At 41.1% G+C, this 26,065-nt stretch overlaps 2 protein-coding genes across 7 annotated transcripts in view; both read left to right on the forward strand.

Annotated features, from left to right (window-relative positions):
- cadm3 (cell adhesion molecule 3) overlaps nt 1-12,049 on the forward strand; it is a 112,686-nt gene extending 100,637 nt beyond the window's left edge. For 2 of the 5 annotated variants that reach the window (XM_085255755.1, XM_085255756.1), the window contains exons 8-12: nt 49-221; nt 601-1,026; nt 1,454-1,474; nt 5,060-5,185; nt 7,813-12,049. In XM_085255755.1, the coding sequence (XP_085111881.1) occupies nt 49-221; nt 601-1,026; nt 1,454-1,474; nt 5,060-5,185; nt 7,813-7,931 (865 nt within the window). In that variant the 3' untranslated portion in view covers nt 7,932-12,049. Of the gene's footprint in view, nt 1-48; nt 222-600; nt 5,186-7,812 lie in introns of those variants that run through there. The other 3 variants (XR_014889614.1, XR_014889615.1, XM_085255757.1) reach the window with 3 other exon arrangements.
- A 2,190-nt stretch (nt 12,050-14,239) lies between these two features.
- Nucleotides 14,240-26,065, forward strand: part of kirrel1b (kirre like nephrin family adhesion molecule 1b) — a 79,856-nt gene continuing 68,030 nt past the window's right edge. For both annotated transcript variants that reach the window (XM_085256091.1, XM_085256092.1), the window contains exon 1: nt 14,240-14,621. In XM_085256091.1, the coding sequence (XP_085112217.1) occupies nt 14,576-14,621 (46 nt within the window). In that variant the 5' untranslated portion in view covers nt 14,240-14,575. The remainder of the gene's footprint in view (nt 14,622-26,065) is intronic.

Below are 26,065 nucleotides of genomic sequence, written 5' to 3' on the forward strand. Positions count from 1 at the left end.
AGACTGTATATGTTTCAGCTGAGGTCTCTCATTCTCTCTGTCTGCCAGGCCCACTATCTACACATGGGACAAGAAAGATGGAGGGCTCCCCTTACAGGCCAAACCTGATGGTGCTGTCCTGCATTTCTCGATGCTCAACAAATCAGATAATGGCGTCTACGTGTGCCACGCTGACAACGGCATTGGAAGCAGCGAGGGGGAGTACACACTCTTGGTGCAAGGTAAGGAGAAAAAGCAAAAAGAGGGAAAAAAGGGATGTGTGGTGACAGAAAGAGGAAGGAGAGGGACTCTGGGATGTTTTCTTTCTTCATCACGTTTTTTTATTCCTTCTTTTGTTTGTTGTGGCTTTGCTTGTACTTCCATCTTTTTTCTCTTCTGATTTTCTTTTGTTTCTTTCCTCCTGTCTTTGTTTTTTCTTTTTGTTTTTTTCTCATCCAACCGCGCCTGACCACAACCATCCAACCGCTTTCGTTCATTTCTTGCGCTTCTCTCCCTTTGCTTTTATGTGACCCGTTCATTCAATTCGTGGTCGTTTTTGCGCTTTGCTCACCCGTTTTTTTCTCCTGCTGCGCTTCATTTTTTTTCTCGACCTCCTCAAAGATCCCATGGACCCAGACTCCCCAAAAGTCACAGTTCCCTCACTTGGTTCTTCATCTTTCACCCCCTCTTCCTCCCTCCCATCTTCCTCTCCTACCGACAGCTTCTTCGGCTCTGGCTCTGATTCCATTTACTCTGACCCCTTTTCCACTACTGACCCCTTCACCACCTCCTCTTCCTCAAACTCCTCCCCTTCATCAACTGATGTGTCAACCACCATCTCTGAATCCTCCACCATGACCCTCTCCAACGCTCTCTTCCCCAACCTGCCATTCTCTCCAGACTCCTCTTCCCCCCACCCCACTTCATCCCCAACTCCTCCTTCCACCAGCTCTTCTAGCATCACTGCCACTCCCGCCTACTCATCCCCTGCCTCCTCCCTTACGCCCCCAGTTTCAGTCCAGCTGAATGGAGTTAACACTTTCACAGGTAAAACCAGTTACACACTTACGCACACACACCTGTAAGCAAAGAGATGCGAGAATCTTAATATAACCGAGAAAATCCAAAACGTTTGAAGCTTTCTTATGTTTTCCCGCTGTACCAAAAATTGATCTTGAATTGTGTAGCAGTCAAAAATATTCTGACCTTGTGTTACATGCGCGCACACACGCAAACACAGAAAAAAGCGTGGCAACAAAGGAAATGACGGAGCACTCCATAAAGGAAAAAATGGCATTTGTTTGGCTGTGTCACAGCTGTTTCACATTTTTTTCTTGTCTTCCTCTTTCCTCCCGTTGATTATCCTGAACCCCAAATCTCTTCCTTAACAAACATTCCTCCACTTACCTAACCACCAACCATCCCTCCCTCCATCCATACATTCAACAATCCATCCACCCATCCACTTCTGAAGATGAAGCACGCAACATTACAGGTATAACTTTTCCACCAGTCACCTGTGATCTTTTTGTTTTCTGTCGTTCCAACTTTTCGTCCACCTGTCTGTCCGCCTGACTCTTTGTAGTTTTGTTTTTGACTGTCTGTGATTCTGGGGGGAAAAAGTAGTCTGGCGACACTTTGAACTTGTGAGTAGAGGGATGAATATTTTATACTCTGCCCACATAATGCTTTGTTGTTGCCCATACATACACAGACTGGCTCCAGACACAAGTACCCACCATTCCCACGTGCTGCACACACTCACATCCACACTCACTTTTATCTCCCAAAGACACACAGACTAGCATGACCCCTTAAGTGGTACAAGTCATTTACACAGTGTTCCACTTCCTCTGTGTGTGTTTCTCTGTGTGTGTGTGTGTGTATGTGCGCGTACCAAGGAGGGAGGGGGGTCAGGCTTCGAGGTGTTCTTGGGTCTTGTCTGCTTTCCTTTGATGCTGACAGCAGGATTTATGGGCTCATTCTCAGTCTCGCCTCGTCAGCATGCCCCTCTCTCACCTCCACGCTGGCCAACCAGAGTGTGTGCCCGACTCTCTGTGTTTGTGTGTTATTCTGATCGACGTACAGAGTCCTACCCTCCGCTTTCCCCTTTTCCTCTTTTCTCCCATTCTCTTGTCTAGAGCTGGCCTCTGGTTCACCACTGTCAGGCCCTTCACGTCTCCAATTGGCTGAAATATATTTCTCCTACAAAAAGGCCCTTCACTACATCCTTTGGTGACCCAGCTGGTTGTAAAATGTTCTTTTCTTCCATGTTCACTTTCAGTTTTATTTCTGGTTGACAGTAGCTATTGCTGTGCTTTAGTGTCTCTGTTCTGCAATCCAATTGAGTGTAAAGAAAAATAGCTTGTCCTCCACATTGTTTTAACTTGCTGATTGCCAGGTAAAAAAACAGCCTCTCCAAAATCGTTCCTTTTTATTCCTCTAATATCTTTTTAAGGTGTGTTTTTTGTGTTTTTTGGTATAAGACACGCTGCATTTCAGTTGTTCCTGCCTAAGTGACTTTCAAATAATGAACACCCAGTGTCTGATCAGTTCTAAAAAGCCAGGCGAAATGATTGATGTATTGTGTTATTTCCACTTAGATCGCTTTCTCTTCTGAAGAGTAAGTTGATTAAGTGGCTGATTTGAGGCAACAAGAGGAACTCAAAATTTTCTGTTGTTGGCTGAAAAACCTTCATCTCTTCAAAACATAACAAACAAACAAACAGAAAAAAAAACACTTTAAAGAAGAGAAAAGGATGTCTTCTCTTAAAGTCAACTGAACATTATTCAGAAACTTACCCAAGTCAAGAAAAAAAGAAAAATGAAAAACTGTTCTGAAATAATTGTGTTGAAGTGTAGACGCTACATAAATGAAATTTTTGTTAAGTTGTTAGCACTTTTATAATTATGAACATTATTATGGCGTTAGCACGCGCTTAATCCATCATTTATATAGCATTACTCCTCCTTAGTTTGACGTTTAAAAAATACAGATAAATACTTATGACTATGATCATGATTATCATTGTTACTAGCTGTTATGTAGTAGCAATGATAGGTGTTACTGGTGTAACAGATGGACAAACATATTTGTGTTTATAAATGGCATACTAACGAGGAGTAATGTTATATGAATGATGAATTAAGCACTTGCTAATACCTTTATAATATCTTGCAAATGCTTAATAGTGTGACATTATCCTAAAGTGCTACCGTTAGGTCTTTCCTGTATTTTTATGACACTTCTTTTATGTCATGTACAGCGTGACTTGGCTGAGCTATTTGCTGATTTGATGGTGTCAGCTGTTATAACGGCCAATAAATGAAGATTAACAAAATAAAGAAGAGACGTGAGAAGCAGCCTTCATCTCTAGGTGTTGATGTTGCATAGTTTGTCTATCTGAAGGTGGCCTGCAACTTCCCTGGTGGCAGCATTTGTTTGGAACACCACAAACACAACAACAAGCTGATCCAAGCAGAGTCGTGTAGAGCATAAGCAATCAATAAAAAACAAGATTATTTTTAAACTGTTGTGTCATATTATCTTAGTAAGGACTCATAGATAACTACACATAATGGTTAGGGAAATCTATTTATGTGTAATGAGTCTGCAGAGCTTGCAAACTCCTGTGGAGAGAAGGAAACTCAGGATTCAGATACCGATATGTAGACACAGAAAAAGTAAAATGAAAATACGCAGTCCAGCAATAAAGTTCATGATCAAAGTAACAGAAATCCAGAAGGAAGCAGGAATAACAGACTGGCAGAAAACAGACTGGGAGGGTAAACGGACTCTGTGACACTGGACAAAGGAATGATAGGATTATATTAGCTCACAATGAGGGCTGATGGGGATTAGACACAGCTGGACAGAAACAAGACGCGGGTGCAGACAATATAAAACACTCACGGAGGGAATAAAACTAAATACAAGACACAACTAGCTAGCAGAGCAAAACACTAAATGGGTAAAAACAACTAAACAGGGAAACACAGACATAAGAATAAACTTGACACAGGAGGGAAAAAAAGGAAATACAGAGGCAAATACTGCACAAAGTACTGGATTAAAACTAAACTGAAGAATCATAAACTTCAAAAGATGCAACAAATAAATTATCTGCTGCATTTTCTGGTTGCACTGCAATTTCAACTTGTATATATTTTTTTAAACATATATTCATAATACAGCTTTTAAATCATTAAAAAGCTAAGTGTTACTATCCTGCAATACATGACAATCATTTTAAACTGTAGTAAGTTATGAAGAACTCTTACTCATTACTTGTTTGATGGAATGTCAATGATTTAAAATTAACAACAAGAAGTTCTGAAATGTGCTAGAGTATATGAAACATATTCATTCTAAATCCTCCGTGATTGAATGAATCTGCTAGATAAATGTATACTTAATCAAATCATCCTAAAAGCAGAATCTGGGGCTTTGGGAGCCCCTGGAGGTTTGGGACTCTGGTACAGTTTGGTGCATTGCCTTGGATTTCTCAAGACCGAACATTTTAATTCAAAGAGGAGCATAAAATCAATCAGTCACAGTGAAATCACCACGGCTGAAGGGGTCAGGATTTCAGCCAACATCAAGAGTCTGTGTGTGTTCCCGCAAGGTTCCCACGAAGTGATTGGTACTTGGTTTGTAGACTGCAAACAATTTTTAAGGTGACTCAGTGGCCTTCTTTCTTTCGCCTGGCTTTTTCACATCCCTGTCTTTGTCTTCTGAAACTTTGCCTCAGTGGGTTTTATATATTGACAAGTCTTCTCTGCTCCCCTGTTCTTGTCATTTCGCTCTGTATTCTCTCTGTCACTCTCCCCATTATTCTCTCTCTCACTCTCTTTATTTCTACCGCCTTTCATCATCCGTTTCCACCAATATTCCTCCACCCCCTCGTCTCCCCTTCTGTTCTCAATCTCTGTCTCTCTGTCATGCTCTCCCCTTATTTCTCGCTGCTTCTACCTCATTTTCTCTTGCTTTTTTTTCTCTTTTTCTTTATCATGCCTTCTCTTTTTTTCCCCTTCCCCCCTTTCTTCTTCTTTCTTCCACACTGCTCGACCTTTTCTTAAGACCCCACAGCCATGTCGACGACTTCGGGGGTGGACCACGCCGTGATCGGAGGGGTAGTGGCTGTCATCGTCTTTATCTTGCTTTGCCTCCTCATCGTCCTCGGCAGATACCTCATCAGACACAAAGGTCACTGCCTCCCACAAACACGGACTCATGAACACACGGACGCACACTCATTCATGCGTGCACGAGTATACACAGAGATACACTTGCATAAATATGGATACATGAGCTCCAAGACTGGATCTCGCACCTGCAAATATGCATACAAATGAAGGAACACAAAGAAATGCAAATGCAGTTACACCTACAGTATATGTGAGTTATAAGCTTAAAACTTGGAATTAATGAATTTATTTATGCTCAAATCAGAATAAGAAGATGAATGACTCACACAAAGAGAATGTTTATTTCTTTTTAAAACATTTTGGTTCACATAACCCCCCTTTTTAAATTAGACTGCCTGTCATCGGCGATGTGTCACCAGCCTTTTCTTTTCGTTACATCACCAACTTTTATTTGGAATTTAAAATAATGCGTTCAGTCCAATTTTAGGACGGAAACAGTAAATACTGTAATGCAAAGTTCAGAGGCAATAAAGACCTGTTTCAGTACCCAGGTGGGGTGGTTGATTAAAACAAACTCCACCACCACTCAACCAGATTCAATCCCTGACTTAGGTGCTTCAAGCTGGTAGAATATTGAAAGCGACTGCCTGCTGGCTGTTGTTTACAAGTGCCAGATCTACTAGGAATGATGTCCGTTTCCCTTCACTACCAATTACCTCTGACTGTTTCAGGCAATTGTTTGTCAGCAAATGGATATGGTTTCTAATTTGTGATGAGTATAGTGGGCACAATGCTAGTTATCCTATTCATTAGACGTAAACTACCAGTACATGCAATAAAAAGCTAATAACACTCAGACCTTTACATTTAAATTTGTGTAAGAAGTAAAAGCCTTATAGGTGATGGGGTTATTTACCTAACTACCTTTGATTCAACAGACTTATGATGACCTAACATTATTTTAAAACAGGCACCAACATCATATTAAAACGGTAATAGTAATAAACTGGTTCTTAAATAGCGCTTCTCTGCTCTACCTGAGCATTCACCCATTCTTACCCATTCACACAATCACTTTTTCTCTGCTTTCTAGCTAACATTTATACACATTCATGCTGCGATGGAGGCATCAGAGAGCAACTTGGGGTTTGTCTCTTCCCTAGAGATATTTGGCATGAAGACGTTCTGTACTTAAGTAGAAATACTGCTGTTAATAATTACTCCAGTAAAAGTTGAAGTACTGATTTAACTTCTTTACTAATGTAAAAGCAAAATAGCAGGCTCTGAAATGTACTCAAAGTAAGAAAGTAACAAGGATGTTTCTATTTTTGTGCAAAGTTAACTGAACCTTGTGCTATATTAACATAATGATAAAATGAATGGCTAGATGGGAATGCATACTTTTTGTTATTCTAATTATACTCAGCTTGAATCTGAAGAAAAAGAAGGAAGATAAAAAAAAATACATATCTATTTTCTGTTGCCTACATTGCAGAGGGTGTCTGCCTCTAAACAGAAAAATGTGTACAGTCAGGGGTTAAAGTGGAATTCAGCAGGTGGGGAAACCTAAAATTGGTTGCAATGGCTCACTGTGGGGAAAAGAATATAACTCACAATAATTTCTATCGAGAGCTCTCGTAGATTTTCTTAGTGTGCAGGCTGTGATCAGCTGACCTGCTGCTCTTTGTCATTTGCACACCTGAATTGAACCAGGTGTCAGCAGATGTTTCATGAGTTGTTCTGGCTGATTTCCATCTACACTGTCAGTACACTCTTTTTTCTAGATGGTATAAAGTTGGTATGAAGATAGAGTTCAGTCAATGGATCTCAGCATCATCAGCAAAAATCCATATTAATCTCTGCTACACTTGATGTAACCTAACTCTGGCCATGAAACCACAGCCACTGTGCACCAGTCACACACTTTACTTTAATCCATCACAGTACAGCAAGCTCACCTGTTTATCCTGCACTAACCTGCAGAGTATTTTCATGCAGCCTTATAATAGCACAGTTAGTCTGCCTCAGTTTGTTTAGCAGCCCATTTCACAATATGAAAAAACATAATTTCATGATCTGATTTAAAAACGGCAGCACGGTGGCACGGTGGTTAGCACTGTTGCCACACAGCAAGAAGGTCCTGAGTTCAATTCCACCATCAGGCCGGGGTCTTTCTGTGTGGAGTTTGCATGTTCTCCCCGTGTTTACGTGGGTTCCCTCCTGGTACTCCGGCTTCCTCCCACTGTCCAAAGACATGCAACTTGTGGGGATAGGTTAATTGGCTAATCCAAATTGCCACTAGGTGTGAATGTGCAAGTGAATGTGAGTGCGAATGGTTGTCTGTCTCTGTGTGTTGGCCCTGCGACAGACTGGCGACCTGTCCAGGGTGTACCCCGCCTCTCGCCCTATGACAGCTGGGATAGGCTCCAGCGCCCCCCGCGACCCTGAAAAGGATAAGCGGAAGTGAATGGATGGATGGATGGATGGATGATTTAAAAACACGAGAACTTGCATGTAAGGTTTAAATAAAGCAGCTGGACCTTTAGCTAGCAACACACTGTGTAGCAAACTGCAATGGTTTATTTTCTGCTGGTCTTTGTCTGGTTAATTTTTACAGTTACAATGTTGCACTTTCGCTGCCTTATTTAATCTTACTTCTCCAAATTTTTCTCTCTCCTGCCACAGGAACGTATCTGACCCACGAGGCCAAGGGCTCAGATGATGCCCCGGATGCCGACACAGCCATCATCAACGCAGAAGGAGGTCACTCCGGAGCAGAGGACAAGAAAGAGTACTTTATCTAGATAGAGAACAGAGTGGTGGAGGAAAGAAGCGGGAGGAGGCGGAGAAAAAGTTGGAGGACGTGGATTGGAGGAGAGGGGAAGAGTGAAGGAAAGGAAACTTCGATTTTTTTTCACGATGCTTCAGTTCTTCACTCTGTTGGAGGGATGATTGGGATGGGAATGGGGGGAAAGGACTCTGGGCTGAGTTGAGCTTCAGCTGGTACTACCCTCTTTGCATTGATACAGGGAAGTGAGATTTTGCACTGACATATGGATGAACTAATGTTACACTCAAACACACACACGAACATGTAACATACTTGTGTCAGTTAAGGGGTGAATCTGTTTTCACACAGACGTGAATGCTCATAGATGCTCAGAATAACAAACGGGAGCCTCCTACTAACACGCATCCGAATTCTGACACATTAACACATTGTCACACAAGCATCGTAGCCTATTTTGAACTGTCAGCGCCGTGAAAAATCAAAATTGTAAGTCACATTCCAACATGTCGAGCTGATATTCCACTTCTCAAACCTGTCTTCTCAACATTTAATCCAAACCAGGTCTGTCTATTCACTTTTTTTTTCTCCTCATTCTCTACATCTAACAAGGCAGAATCCCTCTATAAGCCTCCTCGTGACAGAGAAATCCATCTAAAGCAAATTATTACTGACAAACATAATCTCCCTCTCTCACGGTTTAATCTTTTTATGCCATCAAACCTCTTCCTACGTCCTCGCAAACCCCGGTACGAGCCATCGAGTTTTCCACAATGCAACGCCACAAAAACATGCAACACCCATGCAAAAACAGCATTCCCACCTTGTGCTACAAAGCCCAGGGGCTCCAGTATACATATATAAATATATATATATATAGAATTATATAGCATTCTTTTTACTTGACAGAAAATGTTTGGTGTGCTGTAAATACACTCTCTCTGTCCTGTTTCTGCCTTCTGTCTCTCCTTCTATCCCCCTTCTCTTTCTCTCTCCACCCCCCCTCTCCTGTAACTCATACAGTCTGTTACTGCATTACAGTAACTTATATACTCAAAAAAAAGCCTGCCTGTTTTTATTACATGCGTGGAAATGCAGAGTCGAAATATCAATATCTGGGTAAAAAATAGAAACATAACAACAATGATGTTGCGATGAAGACTAACATTAACTGCAAATATTTGTATATTCTGATTTTCTTTGATCTTTTTTTCTTTTTTTCTTTGATCTCTTGGGGACTCGTGAGGGATTTTCTCTCGTCAGTGTCTCAGTATGTTACTGTCAGTGTTAACATTTTTACAGTGTTTGTCAGTCTGTCAGCCCAGGAGTCCATGAATCGAATTCCTAACTTGTATTTTGATTTTGATGTTCAGGTTTTCAACAATGTTTATGTACTTAGTTCCTTTTTTCGCTGATGAATGGAGTTTCTCCCTGCTTTGTCGGCTCTCTGCTCCTAAATGCTAATCAGCAGCACACCTTCGGTCGAGAGCTTTGAACGGCGACAAGTTGGTGGTAGAGTTTATCTTGAATTCTGCTGCCCAGTGTTTGTACTTGTGGACCACTGTGGCTTTCCTTCCAGCTGGCCCCGCTGATCCCACGGTTCACCTTCGCCGTTTTTCTCTCTGCAGCAGACTGCTTGTCTTGGCGAGGCCACCTGGCGCTAAATTCATTGAGTAGTGACATCATGACTTCCTCTAAGAGGTTGGCACATTTGCTGCTTTCAGAGGTGAAAATGCTTGCTTGCTTTTCCACTACAGGGCCAAATAGGACTGGCTACATGCATTAAGACAAACTTCCTGGCAAAAAACCTTTCTGTTACTGTTTGTTTTTTTTGTGTGTGTGTGTGTGTGTGTGTATGTGTGTTATTGCAAGCAGGAATCATTTACCAGCTTAGCAAAAGGTTCCCATAAATGCACAGTGTTTTATTAAGGTTGGAAGTTCGCCTTAGCACTGAAAGCTCCACTTGGCCCGGTCATTGAAATTGATTGCAATCTAACTAAGAGGCTCTGGGCTCTAGACTGTACACATGCCAAGCTTTGGTTTGGTGGGCAGGGTGCCGAGTCTGGGCGGCACTAACCCTGAAGAAAGTCATTTAGTAACTTAAATGTCCTCTTCTCTTTTTTTCCCCCTCTGCTCTGCCCGTCCATTTCTTGCATTCTTTAATCAATCATCCCGTCTGCGTCCTGATCCACCTTCACCCCATGTCCCCTCCTCTCATCACTCGTCTCCCCCACTCCATCTCTGATTGATGTCTGATTCTCCTTCCTGGTCTCTCATCCACGAGTTCACATAGACGTACAGTAGAAGTAGCGTCTATAGCTTTGCTGGCGTGTGCTGATGGCTCTTCGAAGCACTGTTTGGGAGTGTTTGGAGAGGAATCCACTTGCTGTTGTTGTCAGTCTACCTGTAGACAGTTATGTCTTTGATAGTTTTTGTACACATTTTATGGGAATGTTCAGGGAATGTGATTTTGCATTCCTTTCCCCGTGTTGTTGTTAACCGCTACCTAGCTTTCTTCTTTGTGAGCAAGTAGTATGTCTATAAGCTAGCTATTCTACAAAGGGTAATGCGACCTGAAGCAGGGTCAGCTGTTGTTCTTTTTTTCTGCCGAGAGCTCTTGGTGAGACTATTTAGTGACTGGTGATGTAGTAGCGAACCCGGGTTAAACAGTGCTTGGATTCTGTGTGTTTGAGCTTGCACTGTTTATCTGATGTTTGCTCTACAACACTCTTCTGCTATCATTTCACTGCTATCATGCCTGCAGATCAGAGGATTGGCTCTGTCTCACAGAGATTGTTGTCCACTTTGAAGATGTTACCATTGATTTGTATTTAACCTCAGTCTAGTTCTGCTCTGTGAATGGAGAAAGGAATATCTGACTCATACTCACCAAAGTGTAGTGTCTTTTAAAAACTAATGGACCTGTATTTGCCTGTAATTTATTGTCCTGTCCTTTGTCTTAGTTAGTCTGCTAGCATGTAGCTTGCATGAGAAATGGTTGGAAAGTGTAGATAGTGTTGCAGATGAGCAGCGATGACAAGTTCGTCTCCTGAGACGAGAAGCGGTGGCCTAACCGGCTGACCTCCCTGCTTTTCTCTGATCTGCAAACATGTCCCAGTGAAATCCGTCTGCACCGCCTCAACACAGCAGAAAAGCAGTGAAGCAACTGGCAAAGGACTCGTTATGCCCTTATCAAAACCACGTAGGGGTATAGTGTTGGACTGAGATTTGCACTCACGTCTAATTGCATTTCAGTGCATCAGTGCAGTAATGATTGACTGTCACCAGATGCCAGCAAACAACAGCTTTTCTTCTCCCTCCTCGGTCGGTACGAGCTGTCCTGCCCTTCCACCAGACGCGCCACCTCCTCTTCAGGCAGCCGCACACTAGCTGCCGCCCATCTCTTTTCATTTTGTAGAATAAGCCAATTAATTTTTAAATTATGTTTCATTAAAGTTGTGCATAATCTCATTGTTTTCATTTCAATTGATATCTTTTTTTCTTTCCTTGAATTTAGATGTTCCAAAACTTGAAGGTTAGACATTTAGTTTTTTGCATATGTTATTGTTTCAACAACGATTTTTAATTAATTTCATGTATATAGTGTTGCCTTTTACCAGATACTCTTACGAGCTACATACTTTGCACATACACTTTGGATACAAACACATCCACACACACATTTGGATATGCACAGCAGGCTTGATGTCTGTTACTATGGTGTATTTGTACATATGTGTGTGTGTGTGTGTGTGTGTGTGTGTGTGTGTTTGTGTATGAGTGTGAAGCGTGTAATAATTGACCCAGACAAACTTCAGATTTACTCTCATGTGTGTTGCATTCACAAAAATGTTCTTATTTCAGTAACTCAGACAATGTCTTTGTTCTTATCATTATTATTTTGAATGACAAGTCTTCCTTTTGAATAAATATCCATATCACATGGGAGTAGTGCTGTCATGTATGTTAATTTGTACTATGGCTGATGATGTCATCAAGGTGAGGCCCAACCGCATGCAGTGGTGGGTTTTGCATCTGTTGGCTGTTACATTCATAAAGTATTTGTTTTTCGGGGTTACTTTTGTTAAAATAACAGTTCAGTTGTTGACTTCAATAAACATGCATTTGGGTTAATTTCACGTGTCTTATCATTTGTTCTTTATGCTGGGAAACAGTAAAAATTCCAGGTCTGAAATGCCCATTAGAGCTTTCTTATGAAACTTTTTTTTAATATGAAAGTGTGGTTAAACACATATTTTGCTAATCACATTTAATAACTCAGCACAGACTCGTCTTTAATGTTATTAGTACCTGTGTTTACTGTTTCACGCTGTAAAATTTTGTGGTCCCGGCAGTTTACTGCATCATTGAAAAATGCAACATTTTCTTAAAAAACTGAGACTTTTCAAGATCAAAGACCTCTAAGGCGCTCTCTGTTATTTAAGATTTTAAATGCCTTCATATTCATCATATCAGAGAAATATTTGTTGAGAATAGCTTCCTATCTCTCTCTGAACTAGATGGACTGGACAGTTTCTGATTCTAGACTCAATTTGAATCGAAGCATTGCGCCTATGGAAATACTCTTCAGCTAAAATATAAGAAATATATACATATATATATATATATATTTAAAAGAATATTATATGCTAGATCTGTAGTGATTTGATTAGGACTTTAAACAGGCTTATGAGATTTATGAGCTTTCTTTTCTTTGTCAGCGGATTCTGGTTTTTTTTTCCTGTTTTTTTTTCTTTCTTTCCAGTGATTAAACATCTTACTTTTCATCAGTCTCTGTGCTTGAAAAACACTTTTCCCCCCAGAAAGTAATTGATGTGATAAAATGGCTCATAAATCTAAAAGCCACAGAATGAAGTTATCAACAGGTCCAGATGAGCCACACTGCATATTTTGTTTCTAGCACGCAGCTAAAAAGAAGGTCCAACAGATGGCAGTGCAACATAGTAAACTGAACACTCTTGTTTAAACAGAAATGATCTTTGGTTATAAAACTAAGAAAGCTACTGACTGATGTTCTCACTTAATTCTATTAACTTACATTGGACACTGGCAACAAAATTCATCTTATTATGTCTGAAACCGATTATTAAGTCTTTCTTTCTTCTGTGTGGTTTCCTTTCATTGCTCTTATCTTTCCCTTGCGTCCTCTCATTTAGTTTGCTCTGCGGTTTGGGGAAAATTGTTAGCACATGTTGGTACTGGAGGTTAATAATCAGCCTTATATTGTGCACATGCTACTGGTTAATTGCACAGTATGTAGTCGCATCAAAACAGATGGATGATGCGTGCTCTCCATTCATTTAAAGATAAAGAACTATTTTTTTGCGGAAGTTGTTCTACATATAAAAGCGCAGTTGGGATGAATAAACAGAATGCCGTTATAATAAATTAATTAGTTTTCACCCTCAGAAATGTGATCCCGCTCAAACTGAACAAAAATGCATTGATGTAGGTGCCAACAAATGCGTGCACTGCCAAAGCTGACCTCATTTGGGTGGTGAATTATGCAATTTTAACGCAATTTACATGTTGCTGTATTTGCAGGCAATGAAACTTCTTAGCTGCAATTAAACAGGTGTTCTGGTGGCTTTTACGCTTTAAAAATAAATAAATACAAATGAATACGAATTCCCTCTATAAGCAGATATTCCCATTAGCACACTGGATACGATCGGGCCACTGTTATTGCACTAGTCCTAATAGTAACAGTAATAGCAACATGTATAAATATTCAACATTCATTATTTTTTATGGTTTAGCTCTCAAAAGCTATTCAAAAACTCTTTTTCTGTGATTTGATGAGCAAAGAATTTACTCTAGTATTTTAAAACTATGATCGGCACATGAAAATCTGTAGTCCTGTCATCCATAGCCAGATATACACAATCTGGTATGAAATGATCAAGACGCCTAAAGCTTTGAACAATGCAAATTTCTGATCGTTTTTTATGTGAATCGAATTAATGTCCAGAATATCTGACTTAAACATTTAACTATCTACACTATCTACACTGCTTTGCTACTTTAATTTAAAGGTTACAAACTATTCACATCCATAATCTGCATAATCTGTGTTTTCATCCTTAAAGCAGCATTCATTTGTAAAGTTTAACACCTGACTTTTGGGTTTCTTTTTATGTTTTAAACGCAGTTCTTGTTGTGGCCGCAGCAGCGCCCTCCTCTCTGTTCTCTCTAAAACCGAGATTTGGAGCGGGAGGGGTGGAAGAGGTGGAGGTGGTGGTCGTGAAGGAGGGAGGGGGTGTGTGCTACTGATTGTATGAAAGGGGGGGGGGGGCACATAGGAAGAGAGAGAGAGAGTAAGAGAAGAGAGGGAGAGAGGAATTCAGTCCTATTTAAATGGGAATCAAAAGCGCACAGAGGAAAAGGGACCAAGAGTGAGAAACAAAAAAAAGTGGAGTCAGGTTTAATTTACGCACGGAAAAAACTGAGACATAGTTTAAGAAAGACAAGGGCAATAGAATTAAAAAAGCATTGGATTTTTTTTTTCTAAATGTGTGTTTTTGCACTCTCATGACTCAAAGAGGATTCCGGTTAAATTCACCCGATCGGGAGGAATTGATGGTGTCTTGTTGGGGAGGCAGAGCCGAGGGGAGGAATCTGAATGCGCTCGGCTGAACCATGCCAGCTTTGTGGATCATAACTTTGGCGATCACTTTAAACCAAGGTGAGTGATGTTTAAAGACGCTCAGTTTGACCTGACTAAGACACGAGAAACTGAAAGTTTCTGATAAATACCCGATTTTCCACCCTTTTATTGTTCCCACTGTTTGTGCGGGCGTCTGTGAGCTTTGTGGGTCTCTTTCGGTCTGCGCTGGCAGTGCTTGTATATTTTGGATTTATGTCTGGCGATGAGTCCGTGCGCATGGTTCTCTGTGCGCGTGTTGTTACAGATTTGTGCCGCCCTGGACATCATCATCAGCCCCTCAGCCCGCAGAAGCTGAAGGGAAAGAGTCGTGGGGTTTTCGGGGTCTTTTCCCTGTTGGGGAAAATTAGATTTTAGAGTGCAGACACAAACGGCCCAGAGTGGCTGCATTCATTTTTCTTCAGTTACACGTTTGTGGGAGAGATGTGGAGCATCTGCAAACGACATTTCTTTGACGTGACCTTTAAAACGCATGGATAGAATTGGTTGACACATACGAAAACGCAGTGTGGGTCACACATGCGCGCTTGCCCATGCAAACACACATTGCGCATAACCTGCCAGCCGGGGGATGATTGATGAGGCGAGGATCCAATGCACAGTCTGGTCGCTGGGTTTTAACATAAGTCACACTGAATCAATTTCCAACACGTACGCGCACACACACATGCAGCATGCACGCGCTTGGCGCGATCGTGCCCTCAGTCTCTATCGAGCCTGTGTGCAGTGAGAGTAGTGTAAAGACCAGCGCAGACAACTGTCCCTCGAGAGAGAAAGTCGATGTGTGCGTGCGTGCGTGTGTGTCTGTCTCTCTGTGTGTGTTAGTACTCCTTCTTAGCATGCAGGTAGAGTCTTGCGTGCTCGTGTCCGTGTGCGCGGTCCTGCTGCAAACGTTCAGGTGCCAAGAAAAATTCATATTTTACCTTAAAGACGGAGACATATTCAGTGGACTGAAAGAGAGTCCCATTACTAATATTAATGTTCCTATTTATCGATCACCTTGATAGATTGCCCTCTCTCACACACACAGCGACACACACACACACACACACACACCTCAGTGAATGAGCAGATGAGTGTGCGTTTGTGTTTGAGGGCAGTCACTGCTCCAAAGACAGAGGTGATTAATTGAGGTGGCCTGATGTGAACAGTTCAACCGTGTGTGAGAGAGTGTGTGTGTGTACCTGCTTCAGCACCTGGGTCCCTGGTGCTGCAGGCCGAGGGTGTGATGAACCACAGACAATGATCTACCTAGACAGTCAGAGGAGCTCCCAGAATGGAGCTGAGCCGACCACCCCATAGGATTATAACAGAGCAGGACATTCGTGCTTCACGCAAGAAGGTTAAAGATGTTACAGAATAATATGTCAAAGTCAGAATATCTGAAATTGAAGATTAGAAAAGAGATCTGATTAACTGGTGTCATGGCTACAAGGAGCACTGGTAATAAGCTTAATTGAAGAGAAGGAGAGACATGGGTGAAGTATATTAAAGTTTGTTTTTTTGTAGAATAAAGAGAGAATAAAGCAAACCAAACAGAGCAGGGTCACCAAAGAAAATAACAGAACAGCAAAACAGCAGAGAAGCTCTCAGCTCAGAGGAAAGGTGACCAGAACTGAGTTATGTCAGATGGAGGAGAACAAGAAGAAACATAATGAAGTAAAAACACGGGAGCGAACAGAAGCAAAATGGATCACGACAAATTAGAAAAGAATATAAGAAGGAGCAGAACAGAAGAAATGAGAGAAAGGACGAACAAAACAACAGAACCAGCAGAGGAGGTTAGAAAAAGTGTACATCAGGGGTTTCAGACATGATACCTGCTGGCCAAAATCACCATAATCCAGTGCAGTGGATGTCTTTGCAAGGTTTTTGGGCTTTTTGCTGTATTTTGAAATGCTGTGCTGCAAGTCACCTTCTTCGTGGCAAAAACATTACCATACTACGTCAAAGCAAAGTTGTTAAGTGAAGGAGTCAATCCTAAACATGTTGTTGATGACAGAAGCATTTCTTTGTCATGACACTAGAATGACTTAGAAGGAAAATTTAGACATATCTTTCTTAAGTCATCACCATCTGTTTACAAAATGAACTGCCTGGAAATTCATGGTTTATTACATGTGAACTTTTAGAAAAGCTCACTTGTATTTCTTTATGCTAAAAGAAAGAGAACATTTTGTAGACTTTTTAGGAGATTCTACTGGTCTGGCCCACTGGGACGCTTGTGGCCGATGAACCAAGGTGATTTTGACAACACAGGCACAGAACCTGAGAGCAGAGAACAGAGCAGAACAAAAACATAAAGAGAACAGCAGCGAACAGACGAGAACGGAGCAGAGAAGCAGATCAGTGTTTCCTGCTGAGCTGGTGTAAGCCTGTAAATGTGATCAGAGGGAATCCGTCCCCTACATGCAGCATCTGCAGCTTAATGTGTGTTTAGCCTGTTTGGACTCTTCCAGGTGCCTTTTTGCTTGAGTTGAACATTTTTGCAGCCTGATCATGCAAGCAAGGCAAGGAAAGCAATTCTTGCACTGCAAGCACCTGTCCCATCTCTCGTCTCTCTCTTTCACACACACACACACACACACACACACACACACACACATAGACACACATATATACACTTTCTTTTTCTCCTATATCTCCCCCTCCTCTTCCTTCCACTCTTTTCGCTCATCACAAGAATAGAGCAGAAGCGCAGATGTAAAGAGACAGGCCAAAAGACAGAGAGATGGAGGCAGAGAGAGACGACGAAAGGAAGAGACAGCGGGGTTCAGTCCTAATCTGTTGACAAGAGGGGATGCTTGAGGATAAACAGAGGCAGAGCAGGAGTGCTCAGGAAGCAGAGAGGGAGAGAAAGAGAAAAGAGCCCTACTGGCTTCAGTCTCTGCTTCCACAGCAACCCAGCTGGACCATCAATGTTTGATGGTTTACATCAGCAAAGATTTACACCCAAACTGGGCTCCAGGGGCACCCAAGGATCCTCAGAAAGGCTTCTCAAGATGTATTTAGAAATGTTCAGTCAAAAGCAACCGGACTTCCTTTTTACCTTCAACCGAAAACACTTTCATTCAAATCATCTTCAAAAAATATAAACTTTAAGATGACCTGGATAACGGCAAATCTTTACAATCCCTCGAATTGTTGATTTGACTCGCTATGACTTCGTACAGTAATAGACTCTGTGAGGCAAATGATTAGTTTCAAGCTCTCTACTGTAACGCCCTCAAACAGTTGTATAATTCCTCTCTGAATCATCAAGATAACAAAAATACTCTCTGATGGGGGTTTATGGGTGAAGACATAAATCTTTTTTGGCATTTACAGCATGTAAAGATTTGGAAAACTGCACAACAACACAGTTATAGCATGTGTAGTTAACGGGAACATTTATATGTAATGAAACTATCTATTTAAAAATTAAGTTTCACGTCTCAAAGATAAATACTAATGGATTTCTTCTACCACTACTACCTAACAGTAACAACTGTTACACTCGATCTGTGATTTTATTACAGTGTTTCAAGTAGGTGTGTCCGGAAAGTTCTGACATCAGTATGAGTGAAGAGGGTCATGTTGATGGGTGTAACATGGCAGCCAAGGCGGGCTGGACCTTTGATGCTCGTTGTTTCCCTCTTCTCTTTCCCTATATTTCAATTTTCCCTCAATTCTCACTGTCATTACAAAGGCAAAATACCAAAACTAAAAAACTAAAACAACAAGAAATTTTAGGCTGATTTGACCTAATTTTGTTTTAGTATTTTTGGCCAAACTTTTCCTCATTGTATGGATGGGATACTCATTTTTACATGACACAATAAACCTGAGCGTTAAACAGTGTTTTAAATAAAAATTGAGGTTTCATATTATCACTACTGAAATAAGTAGTTCCCCTATTTATATCAGTAGAATTCATTCAGAACTCTTCTAAGGAGCTTGGAAAGAAAAGCGTCTGGACTTTGTTAAGTTGCTTGAAGACATTTCACCTCTTATCCGAGAAGCTTCTTCAGTTCATTTTTCATTTACAGTTCTTTCTCGGATGAGAGGTAAAACATCTTCGAGCAACTTAAAGAAGTCCAGACATTTTTCTTTCCAAGCTCCTTAGACTATGATGACCTGGATGACTGAGAACCTTCACAGACATTCAGAACTCTTGTTATTGCATTTGGGATGCCACTGTGCAAAATTAATAAATTAATAAGTCAAGGTCATCTGCAAAGAAGTTGAGCCTGCTTACCTTATCCTGTTAAATGCAAGTCACATATCTGCATGGCATGATAAGCGTTTGAAATTAGTTAATCATGACATCAATTATATTTGATTGCCTCAACTTGTTCCTACCACTGCATCGCCTTGTGTTTTTTGTTTTTAGACCCAGTACTTTTATACAAACAAATCTACAGTCTACAATGAAATTACAAAAACAAAGCACACTTTGAATTTCAGCCTTCAAAGGTCTGGGGCCTCAGAGCAGCACCTCACTTTACAACAGATTACAAAAGAGCTTTTGTCAGCACCAAATCCAAACAAATGGCTTCTTGTGCACCGTTGTAAATATCAAAACTTTTGAACAGATATTAGATACATGCGCGAGCAATATTTATTTGCACCGGTGCCTCTATTCACTATACACAGCTACTGCACATGCACTTCACTTTAATGACTTTTATCATCTAAAGCACAACTGATGAGTGTTTCTTGCATGAGCGGCTTCAGGATGAATCAACCTTGGCCATTAGTGCCATAGTGTACTGATCGTACCATAAAAACAAGTATACAAGGTTGGCTGACTCTGTTGTTCTAATTGGGTTGTAAAAAAAACACATCACTGAAGAAAACTCTGTACTCGCCAATGAAAATAATTAAAAATAGCATGAGAAACCTTGTTTAAGAGCAGAGGTTCAGACAACATGATGGCAAGTGGAGCTTCTCTGTATATGTGTGTGTGTGTGGGCCTCATCCCAAAGCCCTGCAGTACCTGACAGATCTGATATCCTTATGGTTGGAGAAGCATAATCTGAGGTGACAAGGAGCAGCAATTAAAATAAATAAATAAAATAACCGCCACAATTAGTTGCCGCTTAATTCACTACGATGCCCCAATAATCCAGTGATCTAAAATGATGGCGGCAAATTCCCCCTTCCCTCCTCTGCACAGGCTGATGTGTTTGTTGGAGTGAAAGACGGAAGAGTCTGCAGAGGCTAACAGAGGGCTTCTGCTGGTATTAGGGCTGACACCCATCAATCTGTCTATAGATATGTCATCCTAGATGAGGAAGGGGTCATAAACTGAGAGAGAAAGGGGAATGAAGAGAAGAATACATATACATGAGAAGATAAAATAAGGGACAAGAGATGAGAAGGAGAAGAGAGAAGAAAAGAGGATGATGGCAGGAGAGTAATTCAAACTGGAAAAAGAGTAGTGTGAGCTGGATTGAGAGATCAGAGGGGGAAAGTGGTGGGATAAGATGAGAGAACACGAGAACAAGAGAAGGGGATCTGGGTTAGAGAGATAGAATTGGAGGAAGAGGACAGATAAGGAGTGAAGGAAACTGGTAAAATAAAGAAAGGAAAGGAAAGGAAAGGAAAGGAAGCTTTGCGGGAATGAAAAAATGAAGAGGAGGAAAATGAACTATATGAGGGCAAAATAGGAAAGGATTTTTGGTGGGAGAACCAGGGTAGAAAGGTGAAAGAGCCATAGAAATGATGTGAGCCATTTGTGTGGAGATAGAGGAGAAGAAAATAGAGGAGGAATGGATGATTGCGAGACATAAATCTGGAAGACAGAAGAGCAACAGTCTTCTATCTATGATTAGAGGAGGCAGGAAGATATATGAAAGAAACATGAACAGAAGGAGAGCACAAGGAAAAGGAAGAAATGAGATTCTGAAGTGTAGCCGAGATGCGTAGTATGAGGTGAATTTGGCTTAGAAGAGTAAAAAAGACTGACTGAATATAGCAGAGTAGGAGACTATAAAGGGGAAGTGGAGATTAAGGGTGAAAGAGGAGAAGAGAAGGGCTGTTGGAGCAATGGAGGGGAAGAAATGAGGAAGACGATAAAATAGAGGCGCAGAACAGAAGAGAAGGAGTGGGTAGATTAGTAGTATAGGGGGCGACAAACAGGAGATGAATAGTTAAAGGAAGCAGAGAGACGGAGAAAATGCTGAATAGAGGGAGAAAGAAGCATTAAGAGGGGAGTTTGGACATAAGAGGACAGCAGGATTATAGATTAGGGAAGGATATACATTTTGGTAGGAAAGACTAAGAGGAGGATGAAGGAAATTCTAAAAAGATGGCAGAAAGAGAAAAGGCAGCAGGGTTGGAGAGGCCAATGCAATATATGGATTGGAGCAAAGGAGCAAGAAAATGGAGAAGTACATCAGGCATGAGAAGAAAAGTGGGTGAGACTGGAGAGAAATTTGCAACGAAGGAGAGAGAAAGGATGTGGAACCTAAAAAAGGGCACTAATAGAAGAAGAAGAAAAAACGGAGGAAGAAGGAAGATGCAGTAGTGTTGATGAAGGCAGGAATGAAATGCAGAGGAGGAGTGGGAGTTAACGGGAGTGAAAGAGGGGGAGAGCAGGTTTGGGGAGCAGAGATTTATGTGTGGAGAGGGTTGCTGCTCGGGAGCACAGGGAAACAGCCAGGCCTATTATAGATGGGGCTCTCCTGGGAGAGCAGGGCCTGGAGTTTTCCAGGCATTTCCAGCATATTTCACCGCTGTTCCAAGCAGCACGCTGCAATGCACAAAGCGCCGCCTTCGACCACAGTCCTCAGCCCTCCAAGGATAAATAAAGTGGGTCTCCTTTCTCTGCATGAGTATTCAATAAAAGTGATAAAAGGCTGGAAGTAACCCTTCTTAGCTTATTTGGATGGAAAAGTGAGAAACCAAACTGGCCACCCTCTCCAAGGAGAGGCTTTCAAAGAAATGCAGACATCAAGCATAAAAGCACCAAAAGCATAAAAGTGCTTCCTTTTATATGAGGAAGAATGTCAACGAAAAAGGGCTGTGAGATCAAATAAGCTCAGTGTGGAGGTAGTTTATGTTTCTGCCTCTCTCTCTCTCCCCCTCCGTTTCTTTGTCTGCCTGTGTTTTCTCTCGCTCGCTGGCTGTCTGAGAGACTCGTGTGGAGGTGAGAGAGAACAATTGAATGGGCCTCCCACATAAAATCCATTCAGAGACATCTTGAGGAATAAGAATGAGAAATTGTCCGGCGCAGTGAATTAAATCAATCTGATCCATTACAAGATCACTATCACAAGGTTTTCCCTTTTGTCTTTGCCCTGGATTATGCATGCTGCTGGATAAATGTGTGTGTTTGTACCTTATGCAACACCGTATTACAGCATTCCTCGTAATCAATGAAACAATTACTCAATTAAACGAGGTCGTAGCAAAAGGATTATTGACTTGTCACATTTACATTTTTGATAATTGACTATGCTTGCTGGGTATTAGGCTTAATGCTTTGACTAAAAGGTGGCCAAAGGGTCTCCGAAAACAGAAAATCATGCAAAAACTGTGGAATAAAATTTTTAAAAAGTAGCAAAATCTTTTTTGCGCTGAATGGTATGTAAGTGGTAAGAGTTTATCATGGTTTAAACTTTAAATTGTCTCAGGATTACATATCTATTTCAAAGAAAAATAAAACTTTCCAGTTGTGAATTTCCTAACCCTTACCCTTATCAGAAACATTATCAGGTAGAGACATGGATCCTGAAATCAATGAGAATATTTGTCTTGTCTCTGTTCTCAAAAAGCCAAAAAGGGAAATGTGAACCAATCATGTTGCTGGACGGATGCACAGATGTTTCAATTGTGGGTATATCTACTCACTGAGCAGTGATTCTATCTATAGATGCAGTGTTTTTTTTTACATCCCAGTGATGACTGAAGTAAAAGTTGTGGTTCTCATACCACTAATTCAATGCTTGGACTAGACTGAAGTAGCTGCTGTTTCTAAGAAGACTGCTGAGTGACAAGACTTGCTCTTAAAAGGACTTTGCCAATATCGGTTTTACACACCTTACTGAATCCCAACCACAACAGAAACAGTTGAGATAATATTTCCTTCCAGTCGAAAAGGAAACCTTCAAATCAACTGTCATTCCTGAGATTTTTGTTGTCTTAGCTACTTGATCTCGATCCAACCAGAAAGCTATGAATAAAAAGAAAAACAGAAACAAATCTCATGTTCAGTTATTGCAAAAGGTCTGACTGTGTGTTTCAATATGTAATTCAGCATACATTGGATCTATGAAAAGCAGGTGGTACAATGATGCAGTGATGTACCTCTTTTTGCATGGTCGTAGCAGGAACAGGCTTCGTCTCTCTGAATTAGATGAGCGGCTGAAAAGATGGATGGACGGCAGTAGAGCCAACTCTTTATTGCCGTTGTAGAAATGCTCCTCAGTGCAACAAGTTCTACACTACACCAACTACATACACTGAATATATAACACCAGGTCTTTGCATTTCAAGTTATTTCTTGACTAAGTTACTAAAGTCTACGAAGACCACATATCGTACTTAAACGAAAGCATTTGCCAAAGGAAAAGTTTGCCATTTTTAATAATTTCTTTTTCACATATCCAGTGTGTAGTGAACATAATTCCAATTTTTCACACCCTACAGACCGAGTATCCACTGGCACCATTTTCACTTAATTTAAAATTTAGCGCCTTCCAATCTTTTCCACTGAGACTTTTTCAAACTTATTTCCCTTATCAGAACTTGTGTAACCAAATGATTTTATTGCGTAGGCACCACCACCAAGACATTTTTTTTTTTTGATGGCTCAAAGTATCTCTTTTATTTCTTTTCCTTTGGTGGATTTTAAATGGTGATAAAAGAAGCAGCAGCAATTTAAAGATGGAGATGGACAACATGATTACAGATGATGAAAGCCGGTATCCATCACCACCCACTCTGTGTGTGTTTCCATCCAGCCTATGTCTGTCTATCTGCGTGTTCCTCCTCTCTCCCCTCTTATGTTTTAATGTAAGTCGATAGCCATCAGGAACTGATAACACCCCGGGCTCCACTTCACTTGGCAAGGCTAGATGAGGCAAAGAGAGCGAGGAGAAGGCGAGAGCCGGGTTGGCTGAGGTGTTGGTGTGGGTGGGGAGGGTGGTGACACTATCTCCCCTCGGTGAAGCCTGATACGCTCCAGTGCAGGAGAGATAAGCGAGCAGCTCTCAGCGGTGGCAGCGAAGGGGGACGGTGACGTCACGCTGCTTGTCTTATGTTCCCTGTGGCGCTGGAAGAAGTGATGGCGTCACAGGTGGAGATTATGTCAGTGGAAGATTTGCTATTGTTCAGGAAAGGAAATTTGACTGAATCGTTGTGACTTTATACTTTTGGAAGAGCTGCACGTTTGCACTGGTTGTCGTGATGTTTGTTTGTAACTGGGTGTTTTTGCAGGAAACTTGCAGGAAAAGTAAACAGGTGTTACTCATGATACAATATAATCATTCAGCTGTGAAGGTGCCTGCAACCAAGGTAGCTAATTGAATTGAATTAAATCCAGTCACTGTGAATTTCATTATTTATACCTGTGCTTTTCCTTCTGTGAAATGTCATAATGTATTTTATGAAAAACACTTTATGCTCTGTCTCAGATTGTGTCCTCCTGTACTTGTGCTCTCTATTCTGGGAGCATAAATGCGCTCACACTACCAAGTGCAGCTACATGAAGTGCTCTATGAGTACAAAGATGGTGTACTAATAATGGTCATAAAGTTCAGATGGAATGCTGTACACTCCTTGCCCTCAGTGGTTGCCACTTTGGCTATACAGTGACAAGGTGGGAGACCACCACCAACAGTTTTCAGCCATCAGGGAGGATACAATGCCAGCTTTGATGAAGCTTTTCAGGCATTACAGGTAAACCTTGCATTATCAGCACTTTTAAGTATTTTTGTGTAAAACTGGCTTCACTGTACAAGAATTTTTTATGATGTGCTGTCAGATGCACAACAAGTTGCAAATGTAGGCAATAGCCAGTGTAAGAGTGCAAACATAATTTCTGGTAAGTGCCCAATGAATCATGTTTGATTTGAGATAATATTAGTCTGTATAGTCTAGGCCTACTACACAAAAGTAACTAAACTGAGAAACACTATTAAAGTGCTTACATAAACATTTTAGGGACCTAAGTCCCTTTTTGTGGACTAAAATCAGATTTTCCAAAGGTAAACAGTTAAATTTAGAGTTACCGTTTTTATACTAGTGAGAAAACAATGTTGTTCTTGAAGCCTCTTTATTCAGGACCCAACATGAAATGCCTCTGAACAGTTATTTTGAAGCATTAAGTTAAACTTCTGTATGTTAAACATTATGTTAACCATTACCTTTAATTTCAGTGGTGACTTGAACATAAAACCACTGTGCACACAATCACTGTCAAATCTCAAATCAAAAGCTCTTAGCCTTTCTTTCTTTTTCTTTTCTTTTTATTATTGTGGATGTTTTACGTCTACCACTGTGTTTGCTTTTTGCAGAATTAGATTCTGATGGATTCAGTTCTGGGTTGTTTGAGTGCCCCATTTCTCTTTCATAATGTCTCCAGCGCAAAAGACAGAAGGCAGTTTTGTCACGCTGAAAGAGAAGTTTGTATTATGCATGTTCATTAAGAAAAGGCACTTTCAGGACAGATTTTGTATATTCATATTAAGTGTGCGTGTGTGTGCAACAGTAGGACCGTTGAAAGCGGCTGTGTGTGCGTGCGTGTATAGGGTGGATGCGGCAGGTGGAGGTGGGGGGAAGGTGAAGAAAGAAAGAGATTGCAAGTTGTTGGTTTATGTGTATGTTCTTGTGCGAAAATGAAAACCAGCATCATACAGAGAGGGCCAAATGGGAATAAAAGAGTAGGTCTGCTCGCTTGTGATTGAGGCAAAGCAAGGAAATGAGAGAGGGAGAGAGGGGGAGGGAGGTGGGTGAAAGAGAGAGGAAGTGAGGGAGCAAAAGTGAGCGTGTTGGGGAGAGCTAGAGAAAATGATAATTTCTTAGCTCTTCTTTTAAATAAGTCTGTTTCTATAGCAACCATCCAACCAGCCACTGGAGAGAGAGAGCAAGAGGGAGAGCGAAAAGGAGGGAGAGCGAGAGAGAGAGAGAGAGAGAGAGAGGGGGGTGGGGGAAGAGGGGGTGCACCGGAGAGATAGAGGGAAGGATAGAAAGAGAGAGAGAGTTACCATAGCAACGGAGGAAGAGGGAGAAAAAGAACTTGAAGAAACTTTAAAAAAACATGTTGGGAGAAAAGGTAGAAGGAGAGATATGCAAAGGAAGAGTGAATTTACAGCAGATAGTGCTGGGTAAATTAATTAAAAAGGCAATGAATTACTCTGTGAAAAGGGGGATATATCACTTTACTTATGGAAATAGGAGTTAGTTTAAATGAGGACTTCCTGCTTAACTTGCAATTGGCCACCATGCCAACACTTCTGTAGCAATTAATCACGTCCAAC

This window comes from Mchenga conophoros, linkage group LG18 (genome assembly GCF_057382185.1).
Source record: "Mchenga conophoros isolate Kocher_MC1m ecotype Shallow Benthic linkage group LG18, M_conophoros_male_GT1.1, whole genome shotgun sequence".
In the NCBI taxonomy this organism is placed as follows: Eukaryota; Metazoa; Chordata; class Actinopteri; order Cichliformes; family Cichlidae; genus Mchenga; species Mchenga conophoros.